Raw genomic sequence first — 18,886 nt, forward strand, 5'->3', positions numbered from 1 at the left:
GGTTATAACGATATGCACGACCATTATCCATTAACGGTGCATGAATCACATGTTCAAAGCTCGCTGGCTGCATGCATCTTCAGCTTGCCTGTAAAGTAAAGTTTATTATTGATGTGATACAAATCATGACATAATACAATATAAGCATTCTCATTGGCTATAGTCAGTGGCGTAGCGGCCGCCCCCACAACCCCCGCAATGCGAGAGGGCCCCGAGGTGTAGGGGCCCCACTATGTTCTCTCTCTGTGCTCCTGAAATTTTATACAATCCCAGAATTTCAGCAGATAGTGCCGCTCATTTAAAAAATGGATTTACGAAAAATAAATCTGCTTCCCAGTAACATATCATATGACGACGTCTGCGATAATAAGCAGTGGCGTATTATCTCAGTCAGAGGGGGCCGGGAAACTTGACTTGCTCTCAGATGGTAATCGATAGGAAGATTCTCTCATCTCATACCTTTATATCTACGCAGTTTGTCGTAAACGTAGTGTAGTACAGTTATAAAGCCAGTAGAAAGATTCATTTGCTCAACCAGTCGATGCCTTATTGTTACACAATACCTAAACACACAAACTTTATAATTCATGACCTTTTCTTTACCAGTAATGTTAGTTCTATACGTGATATTTAAAATTTAACTTCCCACCAAATATTTTCATATTTTCAGGGGGCCCCAAGCCTCTATATGCAATTAAAATAAGATCTGAGATAAATTTCCCACATTGTCCACATCTGTTACATTTTACTTCAAAGGGATCCAAAAGCTCAGGAGGTGGTGCCAGAGGCAAATATCCCTTTGCCCTTAGGTCCAGTAGCCCATATTCCACCACGCAGTGTATACAGTATATACAGTGCTCGAAGTGAAAATTCCTAGCTGAGAATTTGCTTGTTCGATTTAGAGGATAGAAGGAAGGATCCTCATGTGGATCAACATGAAAACAATGCAGCAAGGAAGATGCTTTAGGATTTTTTTTCTTATCCTTGCTCGTCGTCGCCTTGTAATCAAGGGGTCCCGGGTTCGATACCCGGTGGAGGCACATAGTGGTTCGGATTCCACTTTAAACTGTAGGTCTAGTCCCGATTAGCCTTACAGTGCATAATGTGGACTTAAAACACCAAATTAATTAATCAATAATAATAATCTTATATTTGCTGGGGGGATAGCATCCCCCTGCGTCCCTTACACCCCCCTCACACACACACTCTTCCAGCACTGGTGATCTATTAATAAAATTGTTCTTGTTTCATGAAAAAGTACACAGTGGTCTATCGAAAAGAAATGGCATCGTTAAAATTATGAATAATAATATTTAGTTAGGTTCACTAACACAAGAATTAAACACCGTGCCCGTGCCACAAGAACTTTTTTGGGGGGGGGGTTAAGTTTACTTGAGTATATAACTCACTATTAGTATTAGAAGCCTAATCTTGGTCTGTTGCTGCCAGGCGATGGTTTTTGGGGCTGAAGGCGCACCCACCTCAAAGTCCAAAAAAAGGAGTGTGAACTATTCTTTAAACAATTTACCCAGACCGTATTTCTTCAATATATGTGTATTATATGTAACCTATTTTTCAAAAGTTTCGATCAAAAAATACAAAGGATCAGGAACAAAATATTTGACTGCATGAAGCCTCCCCCTCCTCCAAGAAATAATCCTGGCTGTGCCACTGCGTAGAAGTGAGAGAAAATATTTCTAATTTCTTCTTCCAGTTAGTTTTCGGAGATTCAGACAACCCTGATTTAGTTTCGAATCTGTATATAGCCTAAGTCGACGACAAAAAAATTGGGTGGCAGGGTATTTGCGGTAAAGGTTCATTTGTTTTATAACTGGCATCATCTCGATATTTTTTTTCACTAAGGGGGCCCGAATATTACTTGCAGGGGGGGCCAGATAACTGCGCTACCCCACTGGCTATAGTGAAAGAATTTCCTCTTCTGTTTCTTTTCACAGTCAGTGACAGACTAACAAACTTATCTTTTAGATGGGGATGACTTCTCATTTGATCTACACCACAAGAGTTCATTGTGAGTTTATTGGTTTAGACGTCGTGTCTGTGTGCAATTGCTTAATACGTCAAGGGTGCGAAGGTGCAATGGGCGTGTATTCGTTATGTTAATTGACGATTTATTGTAACTTTAGGCGTCGCTGAGGTAGATCGCTAAACTTTATGTCAAAAAGGGGAAGAACGACCGTTATTTAATGTTATTTTGATTGACAGTTTATTGTTAGTTTTAGAGTATTCGGAGTGGTGGTTGATGTTTGACGAGGTCTGGGGAGTCGAACACCCCATTATTCCGCCCTTGTTCCTAAAAGAAGTTGTTCCTCTCTGGTGTTAATACTGGCTCTGGATTTTTGGATTTCTTGTTGAAATAATACTGGTGTTGTGATAATACTGGTGTTGTCTCAGACTTTGTCTGAGAGGATGGAAATCATGCAACTACGAGGTACGTACAAGTAAATATTTTATAGCCACAAATACAGGGTGATTCAGAAGCGAATTGTAAGGGTGAAAAGTACACAAAGCAAAGAAAGTCTCGGTCAACACAGGTCCGTAACTAGGTGTGTACATTATTATGTGCTGCAGTGGAGAACTGAATAGAAACGACACGTGTCATTTTTCCATATAAGATTATCCCCAACAATCGAATTATGAATAATATGACCACCAAGGGGTCATATTGGGCCCCCCTGGCTCAGAATTATGGTTATTAAACATACGGTATGTGAGGTGTACTCCAGTACTTCTAGGTAATGTTATAGTAGTGGTAGTGTTATAACCAAAGATCCAAACTGGGATGACCCAGTGAACAACCTTTTCAAGACAACAGCGCACGATGAGCATGGATATCAGCAAACACCTCAGTGTCGATCGTGACAAGAATTTGCATTTGCGGATTCATGTTCTTGCGTCTTCTAGTGTGCATCCTTACAGTTTGTACCATCACTTCTGAACTATTCTTTATGCCGGAGGTATTACAAATCTGTTGCTATTGTTGTTATAATGAAATCGTTTAAATTTACTTGTAATGTTACAGAGATAACCCAAAAGGTGTAAATTGACACAAATAAGTTCACCAGTAACACATACAAGTGCATTAACTGCTAATGATGCACTCTTGATCTGGCGAAATACATGAAGAATTAAAAACACTAAGTTGCTGACCGAGGCAGTTTATTAACATGTAAATACACTTAACATGTAACGTTTCAACCCTGTATCAGGGTCTTCCTCAGACGAAGAACTAAAATAGAATTATGGGATCATTACAACGCAGAAATATCCGTGACTGTACATCTTGTAACTCCACGGTCTGTAAACCCGTAAACAATAGGAGCGACTCATTCTATTGAATACACGACTCATAGAATTTGTAGTTCGAATTGTGTCATTGTTGACCCACGTCTGTTTCGAATATTGGACTTTGTTTGTATAAGCAACACTATCTACAAAATTTCAGGAGCGCAGAGAGAACATACACGTTGCTCATCCCGCATTGAGGGAGTTGAGGGAGCAGCAGCTACGCCATTGGTCCCTAAGACATTTGTCTGGAAAAGTGTACCATATGGATTCAAACGTAGATTGGCTGAAGCTGGAAGGAAAAGATTGGAAACCTTCGAAATGCGGTGTTACAGGAGATAGCTGAGGATCAAATGGATAGACAGAGTAACAAACGAAGATGTTTCGAGGGAAGTCTGTGGAGACCGATAGTTATAACCCTCTGCCCACAAAGTGAGTTGGTATCATTGTATGACGTCTTGCCTCATTTTGATTGGCTAGCATGCTCAGAGCCATGAGGAAGAATCAAGCCTGCTCAGTCGGAAGGCATCCGTTAAGGGGGAAAGAGTGGAGTGACTCTTACTGTACACGTGAATGGTGAGTGTGGCTATGCGATGGGGGAAGTAAGTAGATTGGGGTTCCTTTAAATTCTTTATATAGATATTTATTTATTTGTTCAATATTAGGTTTGTTATTTTCAATGGATAATTAGATTATTATTAGCATCAGTATCCAGGAACCTAATCTATAATTCTCGGTCGTATAGCCGCGTGCACTACTCACGTATTGTCCCCCAATTATTAATCAATTAAGTTGTAGGATATAAATTTATTTGAATTTGATATAAAAAGAAAGGGAAATATAAACTATTTGTTTATTAGAATTCTATATTCTGGCATTGTTAAAAATAAAATTGGAAAGATCTAAGTTCTGGTTTGAATTCGTAAAAATAATTTCCTAGAAGAATGGACTGGGACAACAGCTTACTTTCACTGGTACTCTGTATACAGTAGATCCTGTTTTATGCAGTTGAGTTTGAGCTTGACTACAATGAGATGGGCCTTTTTTTACAGCTTAGTTGCATAGTCCAGAGAAGATTCACGATGGTATACGTATTCTGAGACATGGAGGAACAATGAAAACTGTAATGGAAGGAAGAATAGAAGGGAAACACATTTTGGCCGGCCAGGCTGAAGTACTACTTAGCCCAAAAGTGAAGATGTCAAAGCCAGATCTTCATTCACCCAAGTGTGGGGTCGAGAAATCTTCCCCGAAAGGAGTGAATTCAGGGTTCTCTGTTTTACAAAGCCTCGGGTGACAGAAACTCATCAGAGTACTCATATCAAAGAAATCGCTCAAGAAGTAAAATGCGAAAGCTAAACAGAAATGATTATATCAGCGGAAGAGAGGAAGAAATGAAGAATGCAACAAAGTAAGAAGGGCATGATATAAACCACTTCCACAACCCACCGAGTGTAAATACGAAAGCAAGCACGGGAAACATATCTACCTTATAGGAGCAGCTAAGAATTATTTTAAGGGGGAGTTGAACCGCTGAAAACATTTCAATGAAATTATGATAATGAAAGCGAATTGAATTATTTGTATTGCCCTATTTTCACCATGAAAGTGAAGTCTGAACAGAGTTCTAACCGCACCCCACATCCCCTTTTCTTGTGCTCCTGAATTTTTTTTCCAAAACAACCTTTTCTGTCAGTTGAGTGTTTTCTGAAGGATGTATTCCGTAGATAAAAAATGAAAGCACTTTACGGCATTGAAAAAACAAGAAATCAACGACTTGAGGATTCAACTTTGTAATCGTTTCTGAATACTTTGTAAAAGTTCCAAATAGAATCAGCTTACCTTTGCTTGCAATCTATGTGACAATCCGAAACGACGCAGTTTGCAGGTATCATTAGGAACGACAGTTGGCTTACACCCGCGTCTCCCGGTTATCAGTCGTTGCTGAGCAACTTGAAGTGTTGAAGAAACTATTAGAACAAGATTAAAGTTGGTAACACGGATTTTTTTTGACGTTCAATGTTCTTCTCACAAACGTGAACAGCTGTTTGAAATCCTATTATCGCTGTTGACACACCAAACCAAGATCTCGTGTTTGCTATGGGATTTCCAATACTTCGTCCTACCTGTGCGGCTCAATGGCCTTCTCTTGGAAAGGAGGGACACCAGGCTGTCATCACTGAAGGGGCGAGGGAGGGCTCCACCGGAAAGAATCAGCCCACCTAATGAGAAATTTTCAAAAACGTTGTAATAGTGTCAGAGCAAGGGGTTCATCCAGAATTTTTCATGGGTGGGTGCAAGGGTAAATTTAGAGTCAAAATGACAATAAGCAACAATTGAAAACTTTTGGGGAGATGTTAGATGGTGTGGGGAATAAGTCACTGGCAAGAACCACACAAAAATAAACGGAGAAAGAGAATAAGATAAAAATAGGAGAGAAGACAATTGATAAACAGAGAGGAGGTCTCGGGTCCGATACTCGGTCAGGCCCGTAGCTAGAGGGGGGCAGGGGGGTAACTGCTCCCCCTGAGAGCCTGCTTTGCCCCATCTGTGAAAATACGGAACCCATTCCTACCTGGAATTCTCTCTCATCTTTACAATTATATCATGTGTTACTTTAGCATCATAACAAAGACACTTATTGATTTTATGATTTATTAGGGTGTATGGGATTCCGTATAATGTCGTATCAGGATTGGGGGGGGGGTCCCTTCCAGATTCAGACTTCGGAAATTGATTTCGCAATTTTCAGTATCTAGAACAGTTGTGACATTTTAAGTACGGTAGTCTTGTATTAAAGGTGCCTAATGTGTTCGGATGTTTTTCTTGGATGTTTTACTTGGAACTGCTTAACTTTTTGTTTCCCAAGTCTACCTTTTGGTAATAATGAATCATGTGGTAGAGAGAGGGAATGGATATTTAATTTTTGTTATTTACCGTTGCTTTTCTGCCACTTCTAGCTAATCGTAACAATGAGTGATGACGTGAAATTGATGAACAAACACTCATAAACAGTGCCGCAACCACAGGGGGCTGGGGGCATTGTCCTCACCCCGAACTTGGTTGTAAGACCAATCTAGGGGAAGCAAACATTGAAGTAAAAAAACAAGACTAGGAGAATCTAAGAATAGCAGGACAATTGGATACTCATGATGGAATTAGTTTTCACGTTTTCCTTGCATTTTTCTTCCAGACGGCTAAGGGCACTTGCAAGGGGCACAGAGGGACAATTGCCCCCCTCCTCGATTACAAATTTTATACAAGGAAAAGTACATTTCGTAAAATTTTCTTGCTCGCTCCGCTCGCAATGCCTACTGTTCTTATAGTCCGAGTTAAGAGCCATAGCTATGAGGCAGCGGGAGTCGGCCATGATAGCCAAACGATCTAAATTAAAGAAAAATGTTAAAGAGAATGCCATGCCGCCCCGTAAAATTATTTGCACCCTATTAAAACAATTTCTTTCTATGAAACTTAATATGAAATATTAATGTAGACACTTTCGTTGATCAATCAAGGGATTCCTATTTGTTTGTCAGGTGTCAAACACATGTATTTCACCTATAATTCACACAATATTTTGCAAAATGGTTAACATAACCAGTAGGTAAACACTGTCTGTAGTGATTCAAGAGTCTCCCCTTTGAAGGAAATAGAGTCCGCGGTGGACTAAGGACCCATGTTTTAATGTTTTAGCAAGTACAAAAAAATGTATTACAAAGTTTTACACAATTCATCAAAGTGTAGATAATATGTAGCCATTATTATTTAATTAATTCATTTTTTCCTCCATAACACAACACAATGGTGTTGGATTCTCGTTCGATTCCTCTGTGCGTAAAAATCTTGCATGCTGGAAACTAGAGGGAATCATAATGAAGCATGATTTATTTATTTATTAACCAATCGCCTATAACAGAGCGAATGCTCCAATTACAATAGGCATTACAATTTGCTATATACAATATAATTTACATAAATATATAATACATGATACAAACACATAGTAATTATTACACAAAACAATAGATAAATATGAATACAAAAAGTTATACAAATACAAAAGTTACACAAATACAAAAAATTACGTACATATACATATTACAAATTTTGAACAGAGGAGAAAACTAAAGGACAGAAGAAACAAAACATAAACAAGTAACAAACTATAAAAGCTTGAGAAGAATAAAGAAATTATACGAATACCACTATTTAAATAGGAAACAGGAATAATCAATACAAAGCAAACGTTCAAATTTGAATTCGTTTATATGTATACAAAATTTAGAAAGCTATAAATTGTATTTGAGACTATAAATAAATCACTCTAGAATTAGATCTGTTTTATTTGTATATTATATCTAATATGTTGTTTAAACTATATAGATAGTTTTTAATATTAAAAGCAAAATCCAAATCAATTCCATTCGGGACAATATTATTATGTTTACTTAATAATCTAATGATTGGAAAATTTTGATGGAATTTTGTGTTTGATTTATTGCAGTAAAATGGTTGTCTTACTCTTAATACCTTATAATTGACGTTAAAGTTTATCAACTGTATAAGATTTTCACACTCAAGTATACCATTGACAAGTTTGTATAGGAATATATGGTCAGCCGTTTCGCGTCTTCGTTGAAGTGTATCACATGAGAATTCATTTAGTAATTTAACATAGAAGATGCGATCTGCATATGAATATCTCTTGTATTTTTTGTAGTAAATATGTCGTAAAAATTTATTCTGAATTTTTTTATTATTTATAAAGGGCTCCCTTAATCAGTTCTGCAGAGAGGCCCAAAGCTGTTGGTACATATTAATCGTCCATTAACATTATCGACCTGTAAATATCAAGTAGATACAGTCCCTATCAGCCTATTTATGTTAAACTTTATATTCTTTGGCAATCTGGAAAGGTCGAAATATTGCTATTTGATGTTGCTCGAAGTTTTTTTGTTCGTTGGAGTTTCAAGATATCATCCCTTTTCTGTTACTTACCTCTTTTGGGGGAGGAGGCAACTGCCTCTGTGTACTCTGCTATATCTGTCAATGTGACACCGTATATTAAAAATTGCCCCCTCTAGGATTGACTTCGCCCCCCCCTACAAAGAATTCCTGGCTACGGGCCTGTACTCGGTGCAGGCAAATTGGTTCCAATCACACTATAAACTGTAGGTCCAGTGCCAATTAGCCTTTCTGTGCATAAAGTGGACTTAAAAACAAAAACTCAAACAGAGGAGAGAAGATAGACAAAGGTATTATAGAAAAGTTGCACATACAACGATGGAAAGAGAAAATAAGAGGTAGAGAATCAGAAGAAGATAAAACAGAGGAAGAAAAAGAGAGAAAGAGAAAGAAAAGAAGAATGAGGGAGGAGGAAAGAAATCTGAAAAGAAATAGAGAGCAAGAAAGATATAAACCTGGAAATAATGAGAGGAACAGAAAGAAACCTGGAAATAAAGAGTGAGAATGAAAGATAGAACCTGGACAGAGAGAGAGAGAGAGAAAAAAGATAGAAATCTGAAAAGAAAAAGGAAACTTAGAAAGAAAGAAAAAGTGAAATGAGAGAGAGGAAGAAAGGGAGAAACTTGGAAAGAGAGACAGAAAGGAAAAGAAAAGGGAGAAAGATGAGAATATAAAAATAGAGAACCTTGGCATTCACAACCCCTAAAAGTTTCACTACATGGAACTATTTTGTCCACCCTTGAGCTTGCCCAAGCAAAATTGCCTGGTGACGTTACTCAGCATGACTTTCTGTGTATTTATTTCGATTATTTTACTTAAATGGCAAGGAGGCTTTGGTTGCCTTTTCTTCTACTTAGCCGTCCACTACGATTTGTTTAGTAACATACAGGAAATCACATACTAAATACTACTTATATTGCTCATCTCTCACACACGCACAGAGACACAAACACATAAGCAAAGATAATACGTTTTGCGCAAAATCATGTTCAAGCTAATACCATCAATATTAATAATTGAATATGTGTAGGTATAGTTGTAGTAATTAATTGTCTCTGTGCCTTTTTTACGTCTTTATGTGGACACGTTACCCAGTCTGATTAGTAATATTTATTGATCTGATTAAATTAATTTTAAATTAGTGTTGTATTAACTGCTTTTTGTGCGTTTCAACTGAGGAAGAGCTTTGAATTCTGGGAGACTGTTTGTTCCAAAGACCTTCAGAAATATCTTAATTTTAGGCGTAATGGGGATGGGATTAGCCATTCAATATATGTTAATTGGCGATTTAGAGGCAGTTTTGACATATTTTGGAGGGAATCGGCCGCCCTAAATCTGTCCATGAGGTGGGTGAGTGAGTGTTCGAGTTGTAGATCTCTTTTCACTGTTTCATAGTACACTCTTCTCATTTAGTAGTGTCTCAATTTGTTTCTTTATACAGCATATTTGTCGACCGATATTATTCGATTATTTTTAAGTAGAATTTTTTATTACTTCTAACTTTTGTAATTAATTTTACAAAACGTTTTTCATTAAAATAATATAAAATTCAGCATGTACATATTCTTCTAAAATATATGTAAAAAAGCTTACGCCTGGCACCATAATACAATATGTGCGATAAGGTGAGCTGACGGCAGAATAAGAATATATTTATTTAGTAATTCATTTACGTTAGCCCGTTAACCAACTAACTATATAGCCTTCTTAAATCCTAAGGTTCATGGCTGCAGCAACACAAGCCTCTGTCCCTATCCTAGGCAAGAATCAATCCAATCTTTTCCATCCTTACCGATTTCCTTTAGGTCCATCTCCATTCTCCACCCGGTGGAGGTACATCGGATCCCACTTTAAACTGTAGGACCAGTTCCGGTTAGTCTATCTGTGCATAAAGTGGACTTTAAACAACAATTCATTTAAATCCTTACCTATTTCCTCCACCGTCTGTGAGACAGGTTTAGTTGATTCTAACTTTTTAATGTGTTGTGTTTGTCTTTTGCAGGTCCCTTTACAAGCTTGCACTTATAAATTTTCTTAAGGGGCTTTCTATACCCCTTGTTTTAAATTCGTATGTAAGAATTTTAGATAAGGGGATATTTCTCAATGTACATTGGAGGGTGAAGAATGGCCTAAAGTGCAGACGCACCCAACAATTTAATTCATTCTTACCGATTTCCTTTAGGTCCATCTCAACATTATCCCTCCATCTTCGTGTTGGCGTTCCTACAGGTCTCTTACCATCAGGTTTCCCAACAAGAATCCTGTAAACTCTTATTTCATCTTCCATTCGTGTCATATGGCCTGCCCACCTAATATTCTTGATTTAATTATTCTTATAACATCTGGATATGAATACAAATTATGTAGTATATCTAAATTAGGTAACCTTCTCCACTCACCTGTCTCCTCATCCCATTTAGGTCCAAATATTTTTCTAATAATTTTATTTTCAAATACTCTTCATTTATACTCTTTTATACTTTAGATCTTTAGCTCGTTCCACTTTTGTTACTAGTTTTTATAAATTAATTATAATAGTGGGCTAATAAAATTATTTATTGGACTTTTATTTTTATGATTAATAAGTAGAACAGTGGCGGCAATTCGGGGTAACGTGGGGCAGTTGCCCGACCACTTTTTACCCCCCCACTATGGCCTCTTATTACTAACCTTGTCTACGAATGGAAAGTACACTGTCTTGACTGCCAGTTTTGGCACCCAATCACCGCCACTGACTTTGAGTAATAGAAGAGTAGTAAACACGCTGCCGTAATTAAATACTTTATGGGGATTATGATATGATCTGGGGGGAAGCTCCGTTGGCCTTGGGGGAGGGACTGCCAACTTCTGACTGTTGCGGAAATCACGGGTGCCCTCCCTCTGCTCTCGTTAAATCCTCCAATAGAATCTAGCACCCACTTTTCGGCATACACACCCATATAGGGGGATCCAGATTTGTTTCTGGGTAAAGAAGCGCCGATAAACTTTCAGGGAGTGTAGAGACTATTTCCTCATTTTGAACCTCGTCGATGGCGTAGTAGTAACGTTGTTGGCTTGTAATTAAGTGGCAAAAAATCAGATAGACAGAATATCTTTTGACAATATTATATTCTAGCAACTCTTCTGCCTTGAAGTGGATTCTCCTGTTGAGTTATTAGATTCATTAATCCTAAGCCCTCTGTGACTGGCAGAGTCAATATCATTTAGAGGCAAACTCCAATGTTTGGGAAAGGAGACGAGATTTTGTATGTTTCTGCTCGGTTGCGGATATAAGGGCACCGCAGTTTTCTTGGTGAGTGGATGGAAGGGTGGTAAAGGGGATCTTAAACAGTTGGTTGCGTACTACTGTCATTATGGAACAAATTTTCTTTAATGTAAATAACATGCAAAATTCCCTTTCAGAAACTTAATATGAAAATTATATGAAACATTAGTGACTCAGAAATCGAAGAAATAGTTTAAAAGACTTATGTAATCACAAAACTATTGATAATATCTAGACAACAGTGAAAGAAAACTACACGAAATTTCACGTCAATGCTCTAGAAGGAATTCTAAGCTGATGTAATGTTTCATATTTTGAAATATCCAAGAAGTTTTTTGAATGGAGAGGAAAATTTGAAAAAAATAGCCCATTTGCATGCCAAAGGTTCAGTCGAGCCTGATGTAATGTTTCATGTTTTAAAATATCCAAGAGGTTTTTCGAATGGAGAGGAAAATTTGAAAAAAATCGCCCATTTGCATGCCAAAGGTTCAGTCGAGCCTGATGTAATGTTTCATGTTTTAAAATATCCAAGAGGTTTTTCGAATGGAGAGGAAAATTTGAAAAAAATCGCCCATTTGCATGCCAAAGGTCCAGCCGAGCCTTAAACACACGTTGTTTTCCACGTTACCAAACGAGGATAAACATCTTGGCGAAACCGCAAGGGGAGGGGGTGGCACTGCGGAGGGTTTTCTTTTCCGATTTCTTGATCACGTTGGCACTACCCATCATAGTTGCCGCCGGCCGCCAACATTTCTAAGTACAGAATTATGTTACCAAAAGTAAGCATCTGCGCTTCATTCAGTTATACAAACCAATGAATCGTATCGCAAGAGAAAAAAATTCACGTCATGATCAAAATCACGCATTGTGTATTCAGATATTAGTTTCTAGCTTCCACCAGTCTCAAATGTATAGGACGGTACGAAACAAGGAACTGAGAAGTTTCGGGTCTTTCTTGTCGCACGACAGTTTTGCTACCTTGTGCATACACAGCTAGCCTGCCTAGCCTAACAACGTAGGCATTTAGCCTAAAATTAAAAAGCCTTCTCGTTTGACGTCAGAACATAAGGTTGCTCAAGTGTTGTGCGATAAGCGAAACCCGTAAAGCACGGATTAATTGACACAGATTCAATGAAAAGGCAGGGTAAACAAAAAAATTATCACAGACTATAAAATATCAAGTACCAAAATGTGTTAAAAAAACATGTTTAAAAAACATTGTTTTAAACGTTTAAAACATTTGTAAAAAAACAAAGCCGTGTGTTTTAAACACTTTTGTTTTAAACATGCCAACCCTGCAAATAACTGCAACTCCATTTTACCTTACTATACCTCAACGTGACTATCTATCCCTTCTCTCTCCAACCCCTCACCTATGCAATGTCGAGCCCTAGTATAACAGGCTGCGCTGGTAAGTGCCGCGACAACAATAACATGCAGTCGTGCGCTGATAAAATTGCGTTTCCAGAGAAAAGTTTAGGTGATAGCGAAAAACGGGTTTCACTATCGTCAGGGACGTCCTTAGGGGGGTCCGGGGGGGTACTGGCCCCACGAAACGTTCACGTGGCCCCGGCAAACTGTTCTACATTTGCTGAAAATTTTACTCTCATGACAAATATTGCAAAATAGCTTTTCAGTATTTTTTCCTTTCAGTTAGATACACTGTTCTTAATTTGAGTGGAACGAACCCAAAACCACATTTCGTTCTCGTTTTCCTGGTTCTAGCTATAGTGGATATCAGTGTAGGAACCTACAACTTCGTCGTTTCTCGGAATTTTGAGGGAGCGGTCTTTCCACCCCTAGCAGTCGCAGGTCAACAACAGGCAGGGTTGGGCGTTGAGTGTTGCCGTTGTGTCCAAACAATGTTTTGAGCTGAGTAGATTGAAGAACGACCGCTTGTGAAGCGGTAAACCACTTAAAATGCAAACAGCTACAACTGGTCCCGAATCAGAGCGCAATACACGCTAAATAAGTATAATGGTGGCAGGATGCCTCATATCTCCGGGTAAGTAGTATTCGCACCAAATATCTATTCTACTATTGAAACAGTCTAAAACACGCAACGTGTTAAAAGTAATTTATCTTCACAAACTGTACGATTTCTCGAGTCGCCTATTTTTCTCGATATCGTGAAGACCGATTTTGAGAATCCTCCTTAACAAACGATGCCTCCCCGATTGCGCAGTGTTGCCTTGTAATCGAGGGGTCCCGGGTTCGATACATGGGTGCAGGTACGCAGTGGTCTGGATATTACTTTAAACTGTAGGTCCGGTCCCGATTAGCCTTATTGTGCATAAAGTGGACTTAAAAACACCAACTCAACTCAACTCCTTAACAAACTTTTCGAAGAATCGAAAATTTAAACAAGAACAAGTAAATACATTTTTGTAATTTTGAAGTAAATTATTATTATTATTATTTTGGTTTTGGTTCATATGAATCTGCCTCACACAGTAAGCTTATTATGTTGAGTCAAGTACAACCCTTGAAATAAGTCACTGGAAACACATGTGAGGTTGCACATATATTTAAGCATCTATAAATAAATAACCCGTGGTTCGACAGCCCTGGAAGGGCTTTGGCCTATCTCCCTCCCACAATCCTACCTAGAGGTGTGGAGATCTTTAACCAGTAATGGGGTGACGTGGGGTCAGCACGTCGAACCCCCAACCGTTATAGAGGATATCCGTAAAGAATAATTATATTTTTGTGAGGAGTCGTTGTCATTTAACAAACTTTATTGATTTATTCCATCATCATTATTTAAAACGTACTGACATACTGAACTTACCAACTTAGAAAAGGCACATTAATTGCTAAATGAGGCATTTTCCTTGTGTTGCAGAGCAGGTTCAGTTTTTGGAGCATTGCAAAGTTTTACACAGTCCGTTCGAAGAATTTTGAGAATATTGATGTTTTGTCAGAGGGACCACCCCCGAATAAATATCTGTGGATGTTTTACAGGTTTTATAGTACCGTGCGTCCATTTCGATCTTCAGCCGAGAGATCGGGAGAAGCGTGGCGGGCGGCGCTGACGGAGATGCCGACATTTGCGGCCTGTAATGCCCGCTTATTTTTATGGACATATGCAGACATTTATATAAGTATTGCAAAACGAGCACTAACCTGTGTTATAAGAGTTGTTCAAACTGATATCCACCAAGTGCCAAGTGTGTAGATTTTCGGGGAGAATACGTTGAATAGCCTGAAACTTTCGTGCCTGTAGCTTAAGTCCTTCTGGGTCGGGCCGAGAACTTATCAGCCCCCCTCGTAACGTGAACCTTGCGGCTGGCATTCCAATCCTCTTACTGACACAGCACACATACACACTGCAATAACACAAACAAGTAACGGCAAGTAACCAATAATAACACTCTTGCGCTCAGTACGAAATTAACACGCTCTTCGTTTACATCTGCTCGCCACTATATTCACAGCTCTATCGCGAAGGAACAAAAAATTCGAGCTCGGAGATTTCGGATTGCAAGGAAGCTCACGAACACCATTGACTTTTAACGGTTTCGTCTACAGCGTAATCTTGATACAGTGTTGCACATTCGAAACCTCCAAACGATCCCCATCGACACAAACCTCTTTCAAGGATATAAACTTAAGCAGGACGTTACTGGTCAAAACTATGATTAAAATGTTTTATTATCTGTGGCTCTTAACATCGTTTCTAAAGCGTATTTTTTGTGTATATAAGGGCAGAACTTGGATGAATTACAGATGATAAAGTATAACACAGGTTAGTGCTCGTTTTGCAATATTTATACAAATGTCTGCATATGTCCATAAAAATAAGCGGGCATTACAGGCCGCAAATGTCGGCATCTCCGCCAGCGCCGCCCGCCACGCTTCTCCCGATCTCTCGGCTGAAGATGGAAATGGACGCACTGTATTTAAGAAGGTAATTTTTCCGGTGCAACTTTCCTCCGTACAACATGTCTTTTGCCACTCAAGCTGAAGAGCCGATTCATAGGTGTAACGACCTTGGCAGCAAGAAACTCTGATTGGCACCATGTTGACAAAAGACTCAAGAAGTCCCGCAACCGACAGAACTGGAAGCGCTCGGATCCTACGGTGATATACACTTTGGTTGAATACAAACGGATGCATTGGTAGGAAAGGCAGTGATTTTATAGGCCGTCCCTTTCTGGGAAGTCGGGGACCTTTCGAAAACACACTTTCCCTTCATGCACACCAGGGGGCCTAAGCCAGGCCCCCTCCCATAAAATCTTCTCTTCATCTGGCTCTGGTTATCGGCCGCGCCGAAACGAACTGCAGGTAGCTGTGACTTTCTGGGTTAATTACTTTATGGTTCAGCATGGACATACACTCAGTCACTCACTGGTCGGCGCTACAGTCCATGTAGGTCCTTGGCCTTCCTGGCTACCTCCCTCCATTCGTCTCGATCCTCTGCTTTTCTTCTCCATCCCTTGACTCCTAATCTTCTTAAGTCCTCCTCCACGTCCTCTATCCATCTTTTCCTGGGCCTACCTCTTCTCCTTCTCCCTTCCGGTTTTCCATTGAATATTTTCTTCACAACCCGTGTTTCTTCCATCCTCTGAACATGCCCAGCCCATCGTATTCTACCCTGTTTGATCTTCACTACAATATCTGGCTGGTTAAATAATTCCTGTACTTCCATATTTGTTCTCATTCTCCATCCCTCTTTATCTCTTACCGCTCCAAATATCCTTCTCAGTATTTTCCTTTCCCACCTTAACAACCAATCTTCCTCTCTTACAGACATCACCCAAGTTTCTGAACCATACATTACTATGGGTCTTAATATTGTTGTATATATTTTAATTTTTGTGTTCCTACTAACATTCTTAGATTTAAGCACATTTTGCAAAGAAAAGTAGCATCCATTTCCACTTGTTATCCTTTCCTGTATTTCTGTAGCTGTCTTGTTATCTGCTGTTATTATTGAGCCCAAATATTTAAAGGCTTCCACCCTTTCATATTCTTTTCCATTTATTATTATGTAAGGTTCTCTTCTGCCTCTTTCTGGATTTCCCATCTTCATATATTTTGTTTTATTTGTGTTCACTTCCAGTCCTAGTTCTTGAGCTTTCTCTTCTAATACTTGATAACTCTCTTCCATAGCTTGCTTACTCCTTGCTATTAAAGCTACATCATCTGCATATGCTACTATTTGTGTTAGCCTATTTAATATTGTTCCTCCAGGGTTGATTGGTAGTTGTCGGATTACTTTTTCCAATGCTAAATTAAATAGTATTGTAGAAAGTAAATCTCCCTGTCTCAGTCCTTTCTCTACTTTAAACATGTTTGTCATTTCCTGTTCTACTCTGACTTTACATTCCGTTGTATTCATTGTCATTTTTGTCAGTCTTATCAATTTCCTTGGGATCCCAAACTCTTTCATTATACTGTAGATCTTATTTCTTTCCAAGCTGTCGTATGCTTGTTTAAAATCGACATATAGTTGGTGAAGTTCTTTTTTATACTCATAGAACTTCTCCAACACTTGACGCAGTAAAAATATCTGGTCCATCGTGGAGCGATTTTTTCTAAATCCTGCTTGGTAATCTCCCATGATTCTTTCCATCCAATCTTCCAATCGTGTTGCTAAAATTTTACCAAATACTTTATAAGTTCCATCCAGTAGTGTTATTCCGCGGTAGTTTTCACACTTAGCTTTATCCCCTTTCTTATGTATCGGGCATATTATTCCTACTGTCCAGTCTCTGGGCATTTCTTCTTTTATCCAAACTTCTTCTATCACTTCATATATGGCCTTCTTCACTCCTTCTCCACCATATTTCAACAGCTCCGATTCTATGCCATCTTCTCCTGGCGCTTTATTATTCTTTAGAGACTTTATTGCATCTTTTACTTCCTTTAAAGTTGGTATTATCTCTTCCTCCTCTTCCTCACTTATTTCTTCCTGTTCATCACTTTTCCCCTCTTCTTTATCCTCCGCATTGGTTCCGTTAAGTAGTTCACAGAAATACTCCTGCCATCTTTCCATCATCTTTCTTTTGTCTCCAATGAGATTTCCTTCTTTATCCTTGTAGAAAACCGCTCTGGGTTGGTATACTTTCTTCAGATCTTTTGTTCTCTCATAAAACTTTCGTATCTCATTTCTATCTTTCATTTCATCTAACTCTTCTATTTTATTTCTCTCAAACTGTCTTTTCTTAGCTCTACATGTCTTATCTGCTTCTCTCCTCTTTTCTCTATATTCTTCCGCTACCTGTCTTGTTCTCCGTTGAAGCATCCTTTTTCTGGCATCGTTTCTCTCCTGTATTAATATTGAGCATTCTTCATCAAACCACTGTTCTCTCTTCTTGTTTTGTTTCTTTCCCAATGTATCCTCTGCTGCCTTACCTATTACTGTTTTTAGTATTTCCCACTTACATTCTAGTTCTCCTTTCTCCCATATATCCTTTTTTGTTTCTAGTGCCTCCATAAGTTTTTCTTGGTATTCCTCTCTTACTCTGGCATTCCTGAGTTCCTCTACATTATGTATCATGTTCTTATTTTCCCTTTTTGATCTTTTCACATCAATTTTCTGTCTATACTTGATTCTCACTAGATGGTGGTCTGTGTCACCATCAGCACCTTTACAACTACTGATCTCCATAATATCTGTGGCATGTCTCCTGTCTATTATAACATGATCTATTTGTTTTTTTGTGCGGCCGTCTGGAGACACCCAGGTCTCCTTTTTTATGTCTTTTCGTGGAAGCCAAGTACTTTTAATTACCATTTCCTTACTGCTTGCAAAGTCTATCAATCTCATTCCGTTATCATTGCTTACTTCATGCAGGCTTTCTTTGCCAATTATGCTTCTGTACATCTCTTCTCTTCCTATTTTGTCGTTTAAGTCCCCTAATATGATTTTTACATCGTGTCTTTGTACATGATTTATTTCTTCTTCTAATTTTGAGTAAAAAGTTCGAAGAACAGTTTAATCCAAGAAGTGGTTTCATAGTTAGCTTCTGTAAACGTGAGATTCCGGTAGGATCACGGAGTGCTTGAGATCTCATTTTCATGCATTGCGAGTGAAATTTCGATTAATTTGGTTCATTTTACTTTGCTCTTCTGTTACATTTGGCTAATTGCGAAGATGGGGATGAATGATGATATGATTAAATTGATCAATGGACACAACAAACACCCATGCTCAGTCCGAAATTCGAACCCGGCACACCTGGTATCGTAGCACGATGTGCTAACCACTCCTCCACGGGGGTAGGCGAATTGAAATTTCGAGTGTGAAGCTGCCAGCTCGTTTTCCTCTCGAAAAAATTGAAGTAGGATCGACTGATCGACCAAATGTCCAACACAGGATACCGCGTTTGACTCCCAGCGCAATTG

At 38.7% G+C, this 18,886-nt stretch overlaps 1 protein-coding gene across 1 annotated transcript; it reads right to left on the reverse strand.

Moving 5' to 3' along the window:
* Positions 1–53: 53 nt before the first annotated feature.
* On the reverse strand, positions 54–18,365 carry LOC146000560 (uncharacterized). Its single transcript, XM_083138308.1, has 3 exons — positions 16,862–18,365; positions 5,430–5,525; positions 54–88 (listed from the first exon to the last, which is right to left on the reverse strand). Exons 1-3 carry the CDS (start codon positions 18,363–18,365, stop codon positions 54–56), a joined length of 1,635 nt encoding a protein of 544 aa, XP_082994434.1.
* Positions 18,366–18,886: the final 521 nt, after the last annotated feature.

Source organism: Lepisma saccharinum, chromosome 16, assembly GCF_977018435.1.
Source record: "Lepisma saccharinum chromosome 16, izLepSacc3.1, whole genome shotgun sequence".
NCBI lineage: Eukaryota > Metazoa > Arthropoda > Insecta > Zygentoma > Lepismatidae > Lepisma > Lepisma saccharinum.